Source organism: Amia ocellicauda, chromosome 5 (assembly GCF_036373705.1).
Source record: "Amia ocellicauda isolate fAmiCal2 chromosome 5, fAmiCal2.hap1, whole genome shotgun sequence".
NCBI lineage: Eukaryota > Metazoa > Chordata > Actinopteri > Amiiformes > Amiidae > Amia > Amia ocellicauda.
Genome location: NC_089854.1, coordinates 43,305,083 through 43,328,823, shown reverse-complemented (window position 1 = coordinate 43,328,823; position 23,741 = coordinate 43,305,083). Strand labels below are relative to the sequence as shown.

Below are 23,741 nucleotides of genomic sequence, written 5' to 3'. Positions count from 1 at the left end.
TGCCATGATAACGAGATTATGAGTGTTATTCACTTCACCTGTCAGTGGTCATAATGTTATGGCTTATTGGTGTAAATATACTATATATATAGTATATATAGTATATATATATATTAGGGTTGCTTCGATTAATCGGGTCTATTAATCAACTAATGAATTAATCGACAATCAAAATTTTGGCGATTTTACGGTTAACACTAGAAGGCCAAAATTTCGAACTACCCACAATAGCCAAAACCGCTCATTTTAACCAATAGCTCTTTAAATGCTGTGGTATAATGAAAGGCAAATGACTGAATAAAACTAGCACAACTGGAGTAGGGTATTTAAATTGAAATATTAAATATTAAAATGTTTTTTTTTTCTAAACACGTACACTGCACAGTCAAAACTAATAAATGAAACAAGTGTTTATTTGCAGCGTAATCATTCTCAGTGTCCACTCAATCTGACTACAGTTGTAGTCGTAGTGAAGACACTTGTAATGCTATACAATGTGTGTGTTTTTCAAGCACATGAAAGACTGTAGACAGGTGAGGTACGCAGAGATTGCAACTTGATTTACGTTTATGCAGCTAAAATGCTGTAGGCATATTTTATACATATATTTAGGAAAAGCCAAGAATGGGTATGCACAGTGTATTCAGGAAAACAGAGAAATTCAAATTAAATCATTCAAACTAACAGCTCAGCGCTTCTAGGCTAGGATTAAATCAAAACTTTGACCCACCCGCTAATCAAAATCTACAGAACTGTACTGTACATTTTCAGTAAGATGCCAATTTCTTCTAATCAGAAATGTAACCGCTATGATGCACAGCTTCGTAGTTTGCTATTAGCAGGTGGGTCAAAGTTTTTATTTAATCCGGCCCCTAGGGTGAAATTTTAAAGGCGAGACGCAAGATATCACATCACGAGAGCTACAGTACAGTATCCATGCACAAACTGAAGGGTTACAAGCTGCTAATGGGTAAACTACAGTCTAGTTTTGGATTCAAACTGGATTCATATTTTAACATTGAAGACAAAGTAAAGGTTGTTTCATTTGCAAGCAATGCTTTTCTTACAAGGGCAGTGTTAGTAGTTTACAGTATAATTTGTGAGCAAAACATCTGTTTGCTGTAGCGATTATAATTTTGCTGATTATAATGATTTAGTATTTTTTTATAAATATACATTTCTATTTTTTTTACAATTTCCATTCAGTGTTGTTATACTGTAATATCAATGCCTAGTGTTTATTAAAGTATTGCTGTGTGGCACAACAACTTAAAAACTGTTTTAGATTATTTTAAGTGCACGATTAATCTACCGATTAATCAACTAATGGCCATTGATTAAACAATCAAATATTTTAATCGAGTGACAGCCCTAATATATATATATATATATGACATTATGTGGGGTTGGACACTGCTTCTCTGGCTCTCAAAGCTGGGCTCAAGAAACAGTATGCAGGAATATGGTACAAAAGATGTACTTTTCTTATAGTTACAGAGGAAATCAAATAAATGGAAACCAAACAAAATCACCTAGCCTCCTTTGAACTAAACATTTGAACAGGGTTCCTAAACTACACATATACTCAAACACAACACAGTGGCAGTCAGTCCAAATCACAATCCTTAATCCAAATCCAAGTTCATAAACACATCAGTTTCTCGCCCCACCCCCCTTTCATTATTATTAAGACCTACACACGCCATCTTCACCTCCTGTGATCTCAAATACACTTCACAATACAGAGTACAACATGCAATGCTTCCTGTGTCAAGCACTTCACGTGTCAAGAGGGCTCTATTCTACAAAGCCAGTTCTGTTAGTTACAAAACACCATGCTTTCTTTTGGAATGAACCACACATGAACTGCTAAAGATTATCTGACTCCTGCCTTAACCTTAGAATTTTTTCCCTCTCTGTTGTTTTTGGACTTCTGATTTTGTTTTCAGCACGGAAAATTGCATTTCCAGTACAGCCTAGCAGCCAATCCGGTGTACAAAAAAGGGCTAGCAAAATTAATCAGTGAGGGAAGATCTAATTAGGTAATGCATGTTTTTGTTTGGTGACTTCTGTTGCTATAGGGAAGCTCTGAACCTGGAGGTTTTCAGAACAAGTTCTCAGGCGCCGCAGCATGATAAGCTTCTGAATTTATGGCAATGAAACACTCCGGTCCTGTTTAAATCTACCCACAGAGCACTGCCTGATAAATAATGCAGCTCTGAACACTTTAAAGCAATATGTTTTAGAATTCGAGGAACAGCTGTGTTTACTGATGTATGTGGATAGTTTGATAGTCTCCAGAGTATAACAAAAGCAATATTATATTGTAGAAGCACAGCAATCTCATAGTTTATGGTCAGCATGGGTGGTGAAATGCAACATACAAACAGAGAAATGTTCCTCCATTTACTTTCCTGTCTCTCTGTCTTATTTGCTTTATAGGTGTCTTTATGTTCATACTTGTAACCTAAAACCATTGATTTAGAAGTCACTATTAAGCAAAAACAGCATTCTTTCATGGATCTGAAGAGCTGTCTTTGTATAGCCCTTTTTTCTGCAAAAGGGTTGGTAAATGCCTGGTATTTATCCACAGCTCTGTTATTTAACAGCTCTTCAGTGACAATGGGTTGGTCTTGTGAGAGAAAAATAGGTTCTTTTAGTACATCACTCTCTTTCTGTGTGAATAAAGGCAGAGTTCGATGGCCAGCCAGCTCTTTATGTTGTGATCAATGTCCAATCCAACATGCACTCCTTGATGATACTTAAATACGGCAATCAGAAAATAATATGAATTTCTAATCAGTTTCCAGAATATGTATTCCGAATGACATATGGCTGTGCCAAGGAACAGTTGGAGGAAGGACCTGTGCTGATATTATTGGATGGATGTTCTGGAGCGACAATAACTTAAGCTCAGCACCGAAGTATACGTTGGGGAAAAATACAGATCGAAGGCTCATTACTTAGGCTGAGAAAATGAGGTATTCAGCACCTGTACAGCTGCACCAACAAGGAGTGATGATAGATGACCAGTATGGGCAATTCATCACCTTTTTAAAAGCATTTTATCAGTGCAGATGGTAATTAAGCATTGTGTTTACCCCAGAAGCCAGAGGCACAGTGCAACAGCTGCAGCCTGTCTCTGAAGACCCCGGCAGTGTGAGCAAACTCAATAAAACAAAAATCTCATTGGACTAGTTACAAGTATTCCCGTCACTGTCCCATTTGTTACAGACTAAAGCATGTAGAGGTTTCGTCCCCCGTGCCTCATTTCCCAGGACACTTTAACTATGATCAATAACACGGCAGTCATCTTAGAAGGTGAAAGATGGTCATTCATCTATCAAATGCATGTCTCTGAATGGAGGTGCTACAAACTTGCTTTGAAGCAACACCTGCATTATGTCACTGACAGTGACCGACAGCATTCTGACTCTCACTGGTGATAGATACTGATAACCTCAAGGGGCCATAAGACCATTAAAGGAATTGGTTTGGGCAGAAAAAGACACATATAAGAAGAAAATTAGATTGACTATGATCTCTAATGTGATATCATGCAGCCCCTGGAAACTCTGTATTTGATTAAGTGAAACAAACAAATGGCTGTAGATCAAATATTATTTTTTTGCTTTAAGGTCTTTATCTAAAGCATGTATTTAAAGTATTCTGAATATTCTTTAGTCATTGTGTTATAATTTTGTGTCAGTCTCACTGCTGATGATGAACATCGAAAGCCTTGTTCTGACTGCTCTGAAGGTAGGTGTTGTCAGAAGCATTGCTCAGAATTGGCTTTCACATTCAACAGGACTTTTGGTCATTCTCGAACTGCAGGAAGGCTCTGTTGCCATGGACAACACAATCCTACAATGGAAAAGATGACTGGTCCTTGCACTTTCAGCTGAGTGATGTAATCTCGTCTCTTCACAGAAAACTGAGTATGCTCCATTGATCCTGCATACTCTATAGAGATCGCATTGGCTATAAATCCAAAACACATCTACATAAAAATAAAAGGTCCTTTAACTTTTCTCATAACCAAACCAAACCAAACACCATGGTTAGCCTTTTCTGTGACTCCATTAGTTTATTATTACCGTGTATTCTTGCTATGACTGTTGTCCCAACATTGAGCATAACAAACACCTAATATTATTGCTCAGGCTGACGAAAGAGAGGTTCCCAAGAAAATAATCCAAGTCCATTATAAGGCCCATCAAGGCTTCTTTATTCTGGAGTGTAAGTGAATGATCTCCATTATGCACCAGTAATTTCATTACCAGATACCTACTATTCCATATTCATTATAGACATAAAATTGCATTACAAGTCCCTTATTGCAATTTTACATTAGACTTCTCACTCATTAGGTTACAGTAATTCTTCTGACAAATAGATGCTGTTAAGGGAAAACTAAAACTCTGGAGTGCATTAATTTACTGCTGATTTCAAACTAAGCTAAGCTCCATTTCTGTAAACCTTCACTGTAAGTGTACATATTTCCTGTACAGTAAAGTGATTCCCAGTTAGCATGCAAAACCAACCTCAGAGACTTGGCTCAGTCCCTCTAAAGTGATTTTAACATGATGGCCAAAGCTCAGGTTATTCCATGAGGCAATACTTGTTCTCAAACTGTTTTTATTTCTGCACACTGCATGTTTTTAATCTCATACTGTGAATTATTTAAACTGTTCAAATACAGTCAAAGGAATGGCTTGGACAAAAATAAAATAGATATATCTTAAAGAACCATAAACATATAATAGAAGACTGCATGGCCCTAAGCAGATTCAATACTGGAAGAGACAACAGAATGGTTCGGTGTAGAATTAATCTCAATGCCAAAGTGGAAAGAAGAAAACAAATGAAGAAACCAAACCAGACGATCGACATCTTGAACCTCAGAAATCATCAAGCCGAGTACAAATTAGAATTGATGAACAGTTAGTGTACTTCATGACAAACAAGAAGAACTAGATGCATCACAGTTATGTGACTGTTCAAGCAACACCATGGAAATTGCAAGAGAATTTGGAGGAACAAGAATATCACAAGAAGATAAAAAGATCTCTCGAGAAACAAGAGAACAGGCAGAAAAGAAGAGGAATAGAATACAGTCAAGACTCCAAATGAAACGTCAATTACATTGAGCTGTGCAAAACCATAAGGAAACATATTACTGAGGATGTATGAAAGTTTTACAACAACCTAATTAAAGAAACCATCAAAAATAAAAAATCCTCAGAATAGGAAATTATAAAATCATTGCTCTGAAAAATTATGATGGCTCAACGATCAAAAACAGAGATGGGATTATCAGAAGAGTGGAAGAATTCAGTAAAGAAGATGAGGTCTCAGTGAACACAAGTGAAATACCAGTTGTGATTTCAGAAAAAGTTGAAAAGTACCTGGGGATGAAGGAATAACGGTGGAGATTCTAAAAGAAGCTGGATAAGAAGTAGAGAATATCTTTTCACAGTGTCTCAGAAATACACATACCAGATAAATGGGACAATGCAACATGACAATGACAATGTCATTCTCCTTCACAAGAAAGGAGGCAAAGAAGAGCTGAAGAACTATAGGCCCATTAGTCTACTTCCCATCTTAACAAAGTTTAATCTTCAAGGCACACTGGACTTTGCCCAACCAAGAAAACAAGCTGGATTCAGAAGTGGATATAATAAGTGGATACAATAAGTGGATAACATACAAGTTGTATGAGAAGTACTGGAAAGATGCAGAGAATATGAGCTTCCTCTGTGACTACAGGAAAGTACTTGATTCAATATATACAAACTCAGTCATCAGAGCTCTAGGAAATGAAAACATTGAGGAAACCTATATAACGCTTATTATATATATCTACAACAATGCCACAAGATTTGTAAAGGAGTGTGTCAAGAAGACACAATCTGTCCAAAACTCTTCACAGCTTCACAACTCTTGAAGAAGTGTTCAAGACTTCGTACTGGGAAGAAAAAGGAATCAAGTATAATAGAGATTATTTGAATAACTTACAAGAAAACTGTCCATGTTTTGTGGACGGTTAACTATCTGGTGCTGGACGCATCCGTAAGCGTCTATCCCCACTGAGGACATGATTCGCTTTCAGGAGCGGAGATGTGCGCTTGACTTGTAGAAAGACAGGGAAGAGATCAGATACATTGTGTCGGAAGATATAATCTCAAGTGCCGTGTGCGATCACGAAGAAATTGCAGTTTTATTAGCAGCATGGAGTGAAATCAGTGCAGTGCCGTGACTAGTTAAAAATAAACTTAAGGATAATGATAATTGGATCAGTAGCAGCCGATTTTATTAATATTTTATGAACAGCTGGGCGGTGTTTCAGGCCGTGGTTTTGTGAATGGTGTGCAGGACAATCCGCAGAGACAATCAGTATGAAGACGAAGACGATTATGTTAACGTGTGCCCATTTAGTTAAATTAATGAATAAATAAATACAGCAGATCTGGGTTTCCCTCTAAACACCATGACTGAGATGTGCACACTTTAGTTAAATTATAACCTGCTATATTGTAGTTGGATGATTAATTGTTAAACGTGTGTATTTTGTTTCAACTGTAACTTGCCCTGGTTAAGGACGTCTGATAAGTATATTATAAATACAGCAAAAAGTATTGTTCGCAGTTACAAATCTGCAGAAAGAGTAAAACGTTAAAGGAGTCACGCTGTGCCGTTTAAAATACATATATACTAGCACAAATGATGATGATAATAATAACAATACATATTTGCTATTTAGTATTATTGTTGCACATGGAAACATATTCTTATGGGAACATGCTTGTCTGAATATAATGTTGTCTATAAACGTTTAGCTCTTCCTAATATCTCTTAACAGAAACGTGTATTTATTATGCTGTTTACAATCATGTAAAGCAGAAAGAATAAAATAGACACACAAGTCCTCTCCACGTCAGGCTGTGTCGCTCGTAGTGTTGTTCTCTGTCTCTGTTTTTAACACAAACACAAACCAAACACACAGTCGCTGCTCCTCCCATCAGAGGGACGGACTTCACAGCGGCCCGGTTTTGCAGAAAAAGCTCTGGGACACGTCTGAGGATGGACACGTCTGGCACGACATGGCATGGCACGGACGCTTAAGCCAGTGGAACCGAGGCACTAGAAAACAACCACATAGAAGATGGGAAGATGACAGTAATAAAAGTTGCAAGTGTGACACTGAAAATCTGTAGATCAAAGCAGGTGGAAGCATCTTAGGGAGGCCTTCATCCAGCAGTGGATTGATATAGGCTGATGGTTATGATATACACTCACCTAAAGGATTATAAGGAACACCATACTAATACTGTGTTTGACCCCCTTTCGCCTTCAGAACTGCCTTAATTCTACGTGGCATTGATTCAACAAGGTGCTGAAAGCATTCTTTAGAAATGTTGGCCCATATTGTTAGGATAGCATCTTGCAGTTGATGGAGATTTGTGGGATGCACATCCAGGGCACGAAGCTCCCATTCCACCACATCCCAAAGATGCTCTATTGGGTTGAGATCTGGTGACTGTGGGGGCCAGTTTAGTATAGTGAACTCATTGTCATGTTCAAGAAACCAATTTGAAATGATTCGACCTTTGTGACATGGTGCATTATCCTGCTGGAAGTAGCCATCAGAGGATGGGTACATGGTGGTCATAAAGGGATGGACATGGTCAGAAACAATGCTCAGGTAGGCCGTGGCATTTAAACGATGCCCAATTGGCACTAAGGGGCCTAAAGTGTGCCAAGAAAACATCCTCCACACCATTACACCACCACCACCAGCCTGCACAGTGGTAACAAGGCATGATGGATCCATGTTCTCATTCTGTTTATGCCAAATTCTGACTTGTTGTAGCCTCTTTTTCCTATTTGTAGTGGAGATGAGTGGTACCCAGTGGGGTCTTCTGCTGTTGTAGCCCATCTGCCTCAAGGTTGTACGTGTTGTGGCTTCACAAATGCTTTGCTGCATACCTCGGTTGTAACGAGTGGTTATTTCAGTCAAAGTTGCTCTTCTATCAGCTTGAATCAGTCGGCCCATTCTCCTCTGACCTCTAGCATCAACAAGGAATTTTCGCCCACAGGACTGCCGCATACTGGATGTTTTTCCCTTTTCACACCATTCTTTGTAAACCCTAGAAATGGTTGTGCGTGAAAATCCCAGTAACTGAGCAGATTGTGAAATACTCAGACCGGCCCGTCTGGCACCAACAACCATGCCACGCTCAAAATTGCTTAAATCACCTTTCTTTCCCATTCAGACATTCAGTTTGGAGTTCAGGAGATTATCTTGACCAGGACCACACCCCTAAATGCATTGAAGCAACTGCCATGTGATTGGTTGGTTAGATAATTGCATTAATGAGAAATTGAACAGGTGTTCCTAATAATCCTTTAGGTGAGTGTATATACATACAAGTATATATAGTTTTTAACTATTTTTATCTATCTATCCATCTATCGCCTAGGCTATATGGTTAGGATTGCAACAATATTTAACAAATACATATGTAAAGCAGCAGTCATTCACTCAAAGATATCCAATCCTTTAATGGCTTACATCTAACTGTTTTGACAGGTATGGTGTATCCAGGGCTATGGGACTACCAGAATCACTCAAAAAGAGGAGCTGGGAAGAATACAGCTCATCAGTCAACCCAACAACACACGGCCAAGAGCTTGTGCCACACAGGCTACTGAGGCTTGACTGAAGCCAATACTGGATTCCCAATTCTGAAACAGGCTGTTTGGATACTGGTGTAGCACCGTAGTGCAGGTACAGCCATCTCTCCTCCTCTGAAGAGAAGGGAGGATAATGAAATAATTTGCAACCAATCAGTCAGGCACCCTCTCAGCCAGGGAGCGGCCGTTGATGCACACTCTATTTCGCATACCTGCCACCAATATTTCAGCCACTGTAACGATCTCACAAAGGTTTCTGCCAGGTTGGCAATGTATAGAGCCAGCAGGACTCACGTATCTTTCTTCAGTATGCATGTTCAAGGCTGAACTTGGCTCCTTGTCTTGCTCATTTGGACATGCTTATTAAGTATAAGAGCATCCTTATATGTAGAGTGCAAATTATCCAACAAAACATATGAAGTCTACATATACTACAAGAGGAAGGTTCAAATGTTTTAACACAGGTCTCAGCTGAAGTGCTGATCTTTTCACTTTTGAAATTTTGTTCTTGTCTGGTAACAAAGCAAGATCCACCCATCTCCTGAGGGAGTTCAGTAAATATTCTTAGACATTTGGGTTACTTTGGCAGGAGCCTACAAGAGTGAGTAAATGGCCAATTAAACATCCAATTATTGCAATTAAAGATAAAGCAAAATGCAACTGCTACTGACTTTGGATCACAACCCCAATTAAACTTCATTAGGTAGCACCAAAGGAAGATCACCTTGTAAGCCCAGCACTCAATTCTCATTATATCGTTCACTTTTGTGCCATTGAACAGGTGCATGAAGTGAGAAGTGAGTGAGGGAGGCTAGTAGGAGTGTGACTGTGGGTTAAAAAGGGCAGCTGAGAGCTGAGAGAGAAAAAAGAAGCAGAACACCAAACAAGGAAAAAGAAGGAATCTGAACCTGAGAGAGAGGGACAGAACGACCAAACAAAAGGAGCCTCTTACTCCGGCCCCCGATAGACTTCATTACTACCCTCATAAATATTCCACCAGTCCAACGACTCCTAAGGGAGGCCTGAGACATTAACCTCATGCTATTGACACAAAGAGACCCATGGACAATCAATAGAAACAATGTTTAGTTTAATGAGAGTGCTCTTACACACACAACTAACTTTTATTACTAAACGTAATAACTGAGAGGGCAATCTCTGGGGTTCAGCGAGGTTTACAATCTGAATTTCATTCTGTTTTAAGGGTAGAACAGCTTTGGCTATAGCACTTACAGGGACTTTCATTGAGGCCATGTTCTCATTAAATGCTCTGTATTATAAACAGACCAACTAACTGAGAGGAACATTCAGCAGTTGCTTGATGATGTATGGTACTTGCAGGGCCTCTGATTTTCAGCCTGCTATCTAAGGAATGCATGAAAAAACAAATTAAAATGCCTGGATGAACAATGTGTAAAATTGGCCAGGCATTTAACAATTTCTAAAATTGTTCAGATTGCACACAGGTGTGTCATGGAAAGATCCCACTGTGACAAACTTGTGTAGCAAGTGTAGCATCAATAACAATAAACACAAGGTAGAGGGAAGCATTCTGTATATTCATTCTTATAAAAACAGCACTAGAAAAAATGAGTATAGTGAGAGCTATAGATTTTAGTGTTCAATACTGAGATGGATGAACTGTAAATAATTCATAAGCAGAGCGTCACAGTAATTATTAACAATTGGATAGCCATCGTTTGAATATCCTGTACACATTTTCTCATCGATTTTTTAAACAGTTTTGATCTAAAGCACCAATTTTACCTCTTAACACTAATGGTCTTTAACATATAATAATAATAATAATAATAATAATAATAATAATAATAATAATAATAATAATAATAATAATAATAATAATTTTGTACAGACATTATTGGACATGAAAAAAAGTCATACATACTGGCACTATATGTTATTTGTTTTATACCATCCAAAATACCCAGGTATTATACAGGAAAACAGAAAATTATAAAAGTAACTGCATAAAAAAAAAATCATACAAATTCAGAGAGAAGCTGAAGTAAACGTTACACAGTATCACACAGCCATTCCCTGCAATATAAATGAGTCTGGGAGTGGAGACCGTTTTGCATAGCAGAGCACGATCAATTTACAAGACTTGGATGATGATTGGGTCCATGAGCATCAAGGGAAAACTAGATGAAAAGGCCTGGTTCTGGGGCTCCTGCAGGGAGAGCCTCCGGGAGACGAGAGACCGCAGCGCTGGAGAGACAGGACTCCGAGCAGGCAGCGGGCGCATCACCCCTGGGGGCTAAACACTGTGACTTCCACAGATACAGCCTCTTCAAAGGAGCCTTGCAATGGGAGATATTCCTTTTCTAAAAAAATGTAATAAAAGAGAACCAGCTTCCAAAAAAAAAAAAAAAAAAAAGCGAGAGACATGGGGGGCCAACAGGAGACCAGAATACAGGCTTTAAAATGTATTTAAATTAAATTAAAACAAAACAAAAACACACTGGTCTCATAAGAAATGTTTGCCCAAACTATAGTTGCAGTTTCATTAGAATCCTTCAGGAGCAAATTAAGATGACAGGCTTTGGGATTAAGTAATCACCAGGAATTATTAAATTATGCCAGATAATTATAAACTTGTCTTGATGTCGCCGAGGCTGAAAGGACCGTGCCTCTCTCAAAGTATGACAGAAGCCAAAAAGGCACGTAAATACACACACTTGCATACAGAGTACAGGGTACAGAGCTAATGATTTCCTCTTAGAGCCATTTTGAGTTCACCTTCAATCATATTTAGGCTGTAAAAAAATATATTAATCATGTTTTGGGATTTACATAAACAAATTACTGTCAAATGGTTTAGAAAATGCAATTACCAGCAATGAGTAGTGTTTTTTTTTCCCCAGGTTGCCTTTTTTTAATGGATGTTATTTATTCACCTCTAGCAATTTGGACAGTTCATTCTTGAAGCTGGTACTAAATAATCGCTTTGGTAATTTGTTATAAATTGTAATGCGGGAAATTTGTATCTGTTAAAATATTCATGTTTTGATGATGATGTTTTTTCTCCCTCATAAAACAAATGCCCTCTCCACAAAAAGGGATAAATTGGTTACTTTGCTGTTTATCACAGTATGTGTGAGTGTATAGAGGTGTATGAAGCTCAAGGATTAAACCTGTGAGTGAGTGAAAAAAGGGCTCCTTCTTGGCTGGGTAAAATTGTTGTGCCAACGTCTCATATTGCTAGTTGTTTTCATAGTGCATCTTAGGTATTGCACTGAGGAAAATCAAATATGTTGGTTTGTATTGCTTTAAATGGTTGTGTTTATTGCATTTGAACATTATCAAATCAAGTAAAGAGATTTGTACCACACCTAACCCTAACCCTGACCTTAAGCCTTTAACCATTCCAGATATTAAATCAATGTACTTCAATCAATCTCAAGGTGTACTTTTCAAGTCAGAAAAGAGTTCTGTTCTAAATTTTACCTTCTACACTGACAGTCTTAAACAAGTTTAAAAAAAAATAAAAAAAATACATAGATAATAAATAAATAAAACTGTGTACAGGCAACATTGGACATAAACAAGAGGCATACAAACCAGTACTGTATCTTATTTTTTATGACAGCCAAAAAAACTGCAGAAAAATAAATAAAGCAATAATACAAATTCAGAAAGAAGCAGAAGTAAATGTTACACAATATCACACGGACCTTCACTGAAATATAAATTAGTCGGGAGTGGAGACATTGTTTTGCATGGCAGAGCACGATCAATGTAGCTAGCTATAAACAGAGCTATCTAAACATTTATCATGGTATATCATGGTATTCCCATGGCTGGAAAATGCAGTAAAGCATGGTGAATTCATTTTGAAACTACAGGAAGCTAAAACAATAGTGAAGCCGTGTAAAAAGTGCTGAAGTGTTAAAGAAACCAAAGTGTCTGTGAAAACACAAGAGCTGCATGCTCAGCGTTGAATTACAACATGGGTGGAGACTTCATTGCAACAGGAAGGCAAATAAATAAATAAAATGAACACTGTCAGGTTTTACAGTACATGTATTGCAAAGGTAATGTGTTAGATTACATTTCTCCCAGCGTTTGGCAGTGGTAAATAGGTGCTTGTAGTTTTGAGTCTGTGACACTCGCAGATTTAATCTATTCTCTGATCCACAGTGATTCAGTAGAATCTCTGCTAAGAACCAACACCACCTGGAGGGAGTCTAGGCAGGGCAATTTCTGAACAAGTGTTTACAAAGATTTACTTATTTTTTCCATAAGGATGTAATTTATTAAATATGGCTTTCCAGCAATCCCCTTTCACGATTAATTATTTAACGACAAGCGTGCTTATTGCATGTGCATTTGTATAATTACACAGCTGCTCTTTGCTCAATGAAAAATGGAACCTTCATGTTAATATTTGAAAGCACCAATCTTGTTTGTAGCAACAAAATAAAACAAGCACACAAAACAAAACAGTAATGGGATTCCTCATTCTTAGATGCATGTTCAGATCCTGTCAGTTGTTTTAGCAGAATGATAAAATGCAACTTAATATAGTACTCCAATTTAGGCTCAGCACTGTCTTATTATACAATAGTTTTGTTGAGTTGTTTGCAAACCTTTGACACCATATTCGTTTTCAGCCAAGAAAAATCATTAGGCATAATATTGTCTTACTTCTCTGGAATTTTATATTTCTTCTGGGTTTGCTTTTTTCCTAACAACAAAATGTGTTTACTAGATTTCATTCCAAACCCACCCCCAAACTTCTCTAGCCTGCATTTCTTGAAATACAATGGCAATAAGATGAGAATTTATTTGCATTTTGAGGAGATGAACACCCCACGAATCTTTGAAAGGCCTATGACACTCACCTATGAAATCCAAATGAAACCTAGCATTGCATATGAAGGAAATCTTTGATTTGGTTTCCAATTCTTAATAAAGACAGAGTGAAATACGAGAGCTGCAGATATTTTAGGCAGAGCTTTATTGCATTGGAAAAGCAAGAAACTTTTTTATGAAGCCCAAATGCATGGCCTGTCTCCAGACTGTTACATTAAATATCAAATAATACTGTAGAACATCTTGTAATAAGAACAAGGATACGTGCCATGCTTCAGTTTCTGAAGTAGCCAAAACTACTGTCCAAAGACAAACATTGAATCATTCTGAGATGCTATTTGATCAAGCCAGTTGAGTAATCTAGACAGCAAGCCAGAAAGGAATCATGACATTCCCCATTCATCTGCCAGATGAGACGCACTTGGGCCTAAACCAATTCAAAACCTTAAATTGTTCTTTACCCAATCACGGTTTGATTTATTTATTGTCAGAATCCACCTGCTACTACTAACTAATTCATAATAAGAAAGGGTAGATGTTTTTCATTTGTAATTCGCAAGGTAGGTCAACATTTCCATTTGGTCTTGGCCAACTCCTTATGGTACTTGTTCATGGGATTATAAAACCTTCCTTACTGAATCTCACAAACCCTGCCAGTCAATTCAATCTGTATCTAGAACCTTCGGCCTTTCAGAGTTTTACCACAGAAGTCATTCCTGTGTGAAGTTCCACTTAAATTAACAGTGAAAATTCCAAGACCAGTCTGAATAGGCCAACCTCAAGGCCCCTACTGACAAGCTGTGGAAACAATGCTTTCAAACAAGAATAATCTGTACCTACCTAGGAGGCACAGTGGGTGGGAGCTAGCGCACATCCAGTAACAATGTCATATATCATGTACCACACAAAAAGGCTCTTTAAATATGCCACATATGAGTCTCTGGTTTATTTAGAGAAAGTTTTAAAGACTGATTCAAGAACTGGGTTAACCTGTCAGTGAAAGGAAACAAAAGCCCCCCAAGGAGCTCCAGTTTAGTGTGCAGTCTGTGGTGTAAATTAAGTGATTAATGTTTATCAGCCATACTGGAGGCAAGCTACACAGTTGAGGGCTTACAACAACACTATATGACAAGCGTGAAAAGTTTACAGGCAAGAGGAGATATGGATGTGGTGACAGAAGTAGGAGGGATACAGTAGCATATTCCCAGTCACAACTTAAAACATTATTTTTATTATTAGATTTGTATTTCTCTATATAAAGCCATGCCCTACTCAAATGAGTAGGCAAAAGCCTGATATCTTCCTTTGGGTATGTACACATTGTGTGTTAATAATACCAATGTAAAGTAAACTCCTCACAGTTATAGATAAAATGCAAGTACTAAACATGTATTTACATCACAAGCTTACTTACACTTAAGAAGAGAAGTATGTGATGTAATTACACATTAGATATACACTCACCTAAAGGATTATTAGGAACACCTGTTCAATTTCTCATTAATGCAATTATCTAATCAACCAATCACATGGCAGTTGCTTCAATGCATTTAGGGGTGTGGTCCTGGTCAAAACAATCTCCTGAACTCCAAACTGAATGTCTGAATGGGAAAGAAAGGTGATTTAAGCAATTTTGAGCGTGGCATGGTTGTTGCTGCCAGACGGGCCGGTCTGAGTATTTCACAATCTGCTCAGTTACTTGGATTTTCACGCACAACCATTTCTAGGGTTTACAAAGAATGGTGTGAAAAGGGAAAAACATCCAGTATGCGGCAGTCCTGTGGGCGAAAATGCCTTGTTGATGCTAGAGGTCAGAGGAGAATGGGCCGACTGATTCAAGCTGATAGAAGAGCAACTTTGACTGAAATAACCACTCGTTACAACCGAGGTATGCAGCAAAGCATTTGTGAAGCCACAACACGTACAACCTTGAGGCGGATGGGCTACAACAGCAGAAGACCCCACCGGGTACCACTCATCTCCACTACAAATGGGAAAAAGAGGCTACAATTTGCACAAGCTCACCAAAATTGGACAGTTGAAGACTGGAAAAATGTTGCCTGGTCTGATGAGTCTCGATTTCTGTTGAGACATTCAGATGGTAGAGTCAGAATTTGGCGTAAACAGAATGAGAACATGGATCCATCATGCCTTGTTACCACTGTGCAGGCTGGTGGTGGTGGTGTAATGGTGTGGGGGATGTTTCTTGGCACACTTTAGGCCCCTTAGTGCCAATTGGGCATCGTTTAAATGCCACGGCCTACCTGAGCATTGTTTCTGACCATGTCCATCCCTTTATGACCACCATGTACTCATCCTCTGATGGCTACTTCCAGCAGGATAATGCACCATGTCACAAAGGTCGAATCATTTCAAATTGGTTTCTTGAACATGACAATGAGTTCACTGTACTAAACTGGCCCCCACAGTCATCAGATCTCAACCCAATAGAGCATCTTTGGGATGTGGTGGAACGGGAGCTTCGTGCCCTGGATGTGCATCCCACAAATCTCCATCAACTGCAAGATGCCATCCTATCAATATGGGCCAAAATTTCTAAAGAATGCTTTCAGCACCTTGTTGAATCAATGCCACGTAGAATTAAGGCAGTTCTGAAGGCAAAAGGGGGTCAAACACAGTATTAGTATGGTGTTCCTAATAATCCTTTAGGTGAGTGTAGGTATTCATGTTAACTACGCACTTGTAAACACAATTGTTACAGTGTAAATACAGTGTAGTTATATTGTAGTTAATGATAATATATTATAACAGGTTTCCTAAGTTTGAATAGGAATGACAGAACTTTTCAACAGTATTTGAAATTCAATTTTATTTAAGTATAAGACATTTCACAAAACACCCCTTATAATAATGAGGTCCTGCAAAATGTTCAAGAACACTAAATATAAAAGCTACAAGAAGTGCAGTTCATTGGCTGTCAATTTCTAACCGAAGTATAACAGTTGTACATTTCAATTCACGCAGCCTTTCTTGTACATATTTGGTAAGCGAGGCATTCATAGAAACCTTCACTTCACAAAGTTTACATGATTAAAATAGAAAATGCAACAAAAAGCAGCAGGGCCAAGTTTAAGTTTTAAAGAAAAAGTAAGTGCCACAAAGAAGCAACAAACTGATCTCTTATTTTGTAACTAGTTATGTTTTAAATGGAAAAGTATTCATGTCTACCAGTGATTAATTTACAGTCTGAGAGCCTTCAGGACCTGACACATGTAGGAAGAGGGTCTGACCACAAGGCAGGGATACATGCCTGGCCAGAGGAAGTATTAGAATGAGTCACTATTATCATCGTAGCATCTTTAAAATTAGTCAGATGAACTGGAAAGTGTAGTGAAACATTTTGTTTGCACATAGCTTTACATAAAGTTCAAGACGTGGACTTCTACCTACCATTACCTCCCTCCAGACCTTTCTGGTTCTCCTGCGTCAGAAGACTCACTTTGCCTCTTCTCCGCTCCCCAGAGCCACTACTTTTCATTCCTGGCCCCTAAGGAGTGGAACAACCTTCCCACTGAGGTCGGGACAGCAAAGTCCCTGACCACCTTCCAGCGATTACTCAAGACAAATCTGTTCAGACTGTACATATAATACAGCAGATTATTCTCCTGAGCTGTTCAGTATTCTTGCTATTACGTACTTTATTTAATTATGCTTCCTTATGCCGTATATTTGTGAACTGTTAGTACTTCTGTTGTATTACTGCAATATTTCCTATTTCCCCTCTCCCACGTTTAGCACATAGATAGTCCTCAACAGTAGTATACACTTGTTAACTCATTGAACTAGGATGTATGCTTATTGTATTGCATATTGATGTAATAATGCATTTTTGTAATGCTTTAAAATGCTTATTGTGTAAACTAAGTTGCCAGAATGGTGACATAAATAAACTGTGTAATAATAATAATAATAAAAATAGCAATGATAATAATCAAGTTTTTCTTTTCCTTTTTTAAGATAAAAAAACAAAAGCAAAAAAATAATCTGTGCATTTGATCTGACAGTTCTCCAAGTTTTGACTTTCATCAGGCAATTGAAACCAAAATTACAGGTTATTAAGAACAGATGGATTTTTCTGCAATTCCCCCAAGAATTTATGATGTGATCCTTAATAAAAAATGTGTGGTCTGTAGCCAGTGATGAAATAGCTGCTTTTCAAACTCTCGAACCGAAGCACTTTAGAATGTATCTGAAAATTAACAACCTGCTTTCAAAGTAAATAGTACAAAATTGTATTATATCAATATTATTATTATTATTGTTGTTATTATTGTACCGTCACTTATAGTAGTGGCAAGAATTATAGAATGCATGGTAGATGTATAAGTGTACAGTTGGACAATTATTATTAACTTAATCTCTTCATATATATGGGCCCTAAAATGAAAAGCAAGCTGACAGGTTTTAATGTGGACCTGAGAGTTGTTTCATTTGAACAGGTTGCCATCTGCCCATCCTGCCCACCAAGGTGTTCTGAGCTCAGCAGTGACAGACTGCCTTTGAGATCTCCATTGAGAATTCTCCTGATAACTTGCAATATTCCTCATGGTCTACGTGCTTTAATTCTTATGGTTGTTATTATGTATTTTTGATATAGTGGGTGATGGATTAGGTGTTATATTGATAAGATAAACACGAAGACACACAATAACTACCATTTTCCTCTAGTCAAACACACTGGCTACTTCTTCACACAAAGACTCACATTGGGGTAAGGAAGAAATTGCTCAGCCAGTTGATTGAAGGAGATTTAGAAACAGCTGGAAGGTTTTTTGGAAATAAGAATACAGCAAATGAGTGAGATGGACTGAATATCTTTCCCTGGCTTGTTATGTTTCACAGGTTATTATATATATATATATATATATATATATATATATATATATATATATATATATATGTGCTCTGAGAGGTCGAAAAATGCAGGCACAATTCGTAATGGTCTCTCTTCACCAACACAATATAGCTTTCCATTTCTTTCTTTGTTTTATTCTTGTGCATCACTTTCTTTCTAAGAAGGTGATGTTTATTTCTTCTTTTTTTTAAGGCAGCAGCTTGTTAGCCAGACTGGAGAATGAGTCACACAAGCCTATTAGTAAACACTGGATCTAGCCTTCTTTCGAAGAAGACAAAAATTACCTGACAATAATCTGAACCCAGAGGAAAATACCCCAGAAATGTAATAATAAGCTTGTAATTGATGTGGATTATTGATATATATATATATATATATAATTTCCAATGTAATTTAATTTGTATCCTTAGGAGGAAATTATTTTTAATTGGATTCTAAAAGAAGGTGGTTGGTTTGTGAGCTTCCTTCATGCTTCATGGTGGCAATGTGATTGCATTGCCAAAGCCATTATACTGCCAGCATGATGCAATAACCAATATACTTGCAGTTCTGGGGGGTGGGCAGTGCCAGTGTCCTGGGCAGGTTGTCAGGGGCCCTCCTTGGTAACACTGAATTTGTCATTCGGAAGGTTTTCTTTCATGAAGGAGGCAACAATGTAATTTGTGCACAATGTTTTCATAAAATTAATTGTTACTTGGAGAAGGGGCAGCTTGCCTTCACAGTCCTGCCAAAACAGATGCCCCTGTTCCAGAAATGGAGAGAACATAACAGTCACTAAGCCATTTTACCCTGACAGGAGGCTTGAGCTCCTATCTTCTCTAGGCCAAACTTTGGTTCTGCCATGGTTTTGATTTTTTGTTGGTTTATTTCAGAAGCAAAATAATCCAGGGAATAAAGCTTGCTTCACAAAAAAGGAATACAATTGATCTAAAGCATTATTTTTCTCAGGTCTGGAAAGATGTAACATTGAAATGTGTTTAGACAGGATGCGTTAAAGGCATGATCCACTATCAACACATTAAAGTCTAAACACAGGCCTCCAAACTCTCCTTCTAGGACGTGACAGGTAGGTGGGACACAAAGGAGATGTGAGGAGATGGCAACAAACTATAAAAAGATGCAAATCTGAAATACTCGCCATGGTAACTTTTGCATAGCAACAAGATTATGGGCTGCACCTTGGCAATAGAACAGCAGACAGATGAAGGAATTAATGTGATGAACTTCTCAACCATAAGTGACTCCCTCATGCTTCCATAGACATTGCCAGGAATCAATTTCCCTACAGTCTTCTAGCTGTGCTCGTGGCATCACTCATCACATGTAAAGCCAGTCAATATAATTACGGTACTACTAATCTGAAAGACTGAGAGCTATTTACACTTCCATTTCAAGGGGTTAAAAAGGGACCATACTGATCCAGATTATGGTTAAATCATTATGAAATAAAAGAACAGGTATATAAAAAAGATGAGTAATTTATTACTCAAAATTAACATTGCAGTAAGGCGTGGCAGCATATAAAGAATGTGATGGGGAAATTGAAATACTGGAGTAATAGAAATCTTACAAAACAGGTACAGCATATTGCAGAGTTACTATACCTTTACCTATACAATAACGTGACAGATTCTCCCTCTTCTCTCCACTTCCCCATATTACTTTAACTAAACCCTGGACTTGCTTTAACAGTGATTAGACTCTATCCAGTGGCTCTCTGTATTCACTCACTTATCAGGTACCAAGTGGACCGAAGTTAATCGTAATGCAACCATGTGAGTGATATCAGAGAGACACCCCTGCCCTGACTACTGGCTCTGTTCAGATCAGCTCCCTGCATCTACCTCAGGAACACATCACAATTAAAAGAGCCATCTTGTTGCAAGCTGTGTCAAACCAGTCCTAGGAGAATACTCTCTAATAATCTTTAGTTATTGATCTCAAAGTCCTTCAGGGATGTCAAATGGACAGAGGGAGAGGCAGATTGGTCCTCCCCTTTCAAGCATATCCCAGGAAGTTTTTTCTCTAGACTGAATTCTTATTTGCATACTATAATGAACAATAAACTAAACGAATCGCCAAAGGACTCTGCTTCAAATGTGGGTGTGGGTGCTTTTGGCTTCAGCAATACTGCAAAGCATTTATTTACAATAGTTCTAATAAGAACAAAACAAAACATCATCGCTGTCTTACCAGGCTGTCGAGGTGTGGAAGGACATGAGCGTGGGACTTGGTGCTTCTGCCCTGAGGCTGTGTCTTGGCTGGGGGGCCTGAGGGAGCAGCTGTGGCAGTGGCTGGCTCTCCCCCTGTATGGGACTGTTCCACTGACTCCTCGCCTGCTTCAGCCAGCGGCCACCAAAGCCCCACTTGACCAGGTAATACCGACACAGTTCGTAGTTCATGGCAGAGTAGTACAGGAAGTCTAGGGCAAGCAGGACCATGACGAAGAAGCCATAGATCCAGACTCCCACCAGCGCTGTGTAGTTACTGCACAGAGAGAGAGAGAGATTTTGTTTTTAAACAATCAATGTATCAATTTATATTTTACAAAAGTGAATTTCCAACTGGAGTATCATCTCGAAAATCTTTACAATGACTCATGTTACAGCAGTGGCAAAATGACAGCGCAGGATCTGGTGCAAGAATTGTGTCGAGAAGATCAGCCTGTTAAAAATGAAGCAACACGAAGACAAAGAAAAACACCAAAGAGTGAATTTGTTGGAAAAAGGTTAAAAACAAGAAAAGAAGCATACAAAAATAGGCAACAAGTTGGGGGAAATATGAAAAGAACTGATGTATCCAAAGTTTATATTTCAACAGGGTGAGAATAAAGGATAACAATCCAATATATTCAGACGGTTTTGTGAAGATTTTCCAGACAGGGCGGAAGGGCTCATATGGACAGGCTGACCAAGGTGAGAACATCATAGTCAGCTTTCATCTCAAAAAGAAACCCTTTGAGGGTTTATGAAAATGTCAGAAATCAGCAAGAACACTAAACCCACAGCTAAAATGAGTCGTGAGTTTTCCTGTAAGGGCTGATTATCCCAGAGTTCAAACAGTTAGAGAACTATCTGAAAAGTTAACAAAGGCTTTCTTTAAAAAAAAAAAAATGCCCAGTGGTAAGGACAAAGACCCCACACAGACCGGTAGCCTTAGTATCCCACAATGTCAGACTAAATATTGATGTTGAATAAGTAAATGATGATCAGATATCTCAGAAAACCTAGGGACTACAAGAAGAAAATGAATATTAATGTAGAATATTAAACTATAAATACAGTTAATACAAATAAACTTAGATTCTGCAAAAAATTCACCTCAAACTGTGAGGCATTTTTAAATATTGATGTTTTGGGGGTTTATGTAATACTGCTTTGTGGAATACGACCTTTTCTTTATTTAAAGGAACTATATATTGTATGTATTGATTTATAAAAAATGTAGGATTGACAGTGAACTCCATGACATCCGATCCACAGACGGATTCTGATGGATGTTTTTTAGAACATGACCAGCTCTCTGTGCCTCCTGAAGCAACTACATATCACTTATAACCACGGAAAACAAACAAACTAGGATGTGACGCAAGAGTTGCGAGGCCAAAAGGACAAAAACATTGTAACAGGTGAACTATGAAAGATTTTAAGTAGCTTACTGTGAAATCTAACATACTAAACAAGGGATTGTCTTTTGTGTCAACCACAACAACCAATCCTTTCATCTTAAACATTTTTGCAACAATAGATTGAAATATTGGTACAAGAAAGACATTACCCAGAATGCAATGGTTTCCAGTACTGATGGCATTACATGTTCACAATTTATAAGTTAGAGAAAATGTAGTCCACAGATCCAAAATTCCTCCATTGATCCTTGTTCCGGATTGGTAGAGACACTGACAATATCATGTGCTAATTGCACTAGTAGTGAACAATCAACGGCATCAGACAAGGAGATTATTATTATTCCAGCTGACTAAAGGAGGGGGGTTTGTCCTTGTGACCAGATGTGTGTACAATTCAGAAATTAGAAGGCAGATAAATTAATCCAAATGTTATTGAAAGTTGTCATGTGATCCTACAAACTCCTTTAAAAGATAAATGAATTGCTTTCTGGCCTCTGCTTTGTTATCAGCACAGATCACTACAGAATAGTTTGACTATTTAACTATGAAATATCATTGAAAGCCAGTAGTGTACATTCTACCTAAAGCTCATGAATCTGTTATTAATCCGCAAGGATGGCTTACAGTCGGGGGTTGGTTCTATTTTGGAGCCTATTTCTAATTTGGTTGATTTTCATTTGAGACCCTGGTTAACACCTTGCCATCTTATTTGAGAAAAACTATTGTCTTTATAAATCAGATGTCTAATACAGAGAACCTGAACTCTGACATTGTACTTTTTACTCCAGATATTGTTAGCCATTATACATACAGCCTTTATATTACTATACCACATTCTTAGAGCTCAAGCTCTTCGATTGTTTTGTAATCAGAAATCTGTAAACAGATATGGCCTCTCTTGTAATTTAATTATTTTTGTAGGCTCTCTATTTTTTAGTTTTACAAGTAGAGGGTTCAGAGGGTTTGGCCACAGATTATGAAAATGTATTCATGGAATTCTTGGCAAGTCAAAATATATTTACCTCCCCCTTGTTTAGAGAGCGTGTTATTTTAGGAGAAGGTTTATTTTTGATATTTTTAGGATCTGGCATCTCTCAAGCACTACACGCACTGGATTAATTTCCCCCTTGAACACTATGGTTCCCACTATGGTCAAATTTGAACATGTCATGACTACTAAAGAAGTAAATTTCCTATTGGATACCCATAATGGTTTAATTTGTTCATTTTTCAATGAAACGTGAATATTAGAATACACAATTGATTACACATTACACATTGATTACTCTTCTTCTGTAATATATTGAATTACTTGCCCCTGTGGTTTACCATATGTTGGAAAAACAAAAAGACAATTATGTCTTCGAATCAATGAGTATAAGACACGGGATTTGAATTCTCCTCTTTGTCATTTTCAAATTGCCTCTTTCACAAATTACTTTCTGTGGTATTGAAAACATGGATCCAGAGGAGAAAATCTTGACCATTATCTTATACAAAGGGAACGTACATGGATCTACAAAAATAAATGAATTCATATTTTCATACTACTCGTAACAAAACATTTACTTGCATATTACTATGATTTATTATGTACTTTTCAATACTTTTCATTACTGCACATTTACTTTGATTTACATATTCTATCAGGATTGCTTAAACCAAGTAACTGGATTACTTGAATTTCTTATAAGCGATTCA

At 37.8% G+C, this 23,741-nt stretch overlaps 1 protein-coding gene across 2 annotated transcripts in view; it reads right to left on the bottom strand.

Annotated features, from left to right (window-relative positions):
- Nucleotides 1–23,741, bottom strand: part of shisal1a (shisa like 1a) — a 73,000-nt gene that overhangs the window by 11,766 nt on the left and 37,493 nt on the right. The window contains exon 4 of one of the 2 annotated variants that reach the window (XM_066705326.1): nt 20,606–20,899. In XM_066705326.1, coding sequence (XP_066561423.1) covers nt 20,606–20,899 — 294 coding nt within the window. Of the gene's footprint in view, nt 1–20,601; nt 20,900–23,741 lie in introns of those variants that run through there. The other variant, XM_066705325.1, reaches the window with a different exon arrangement.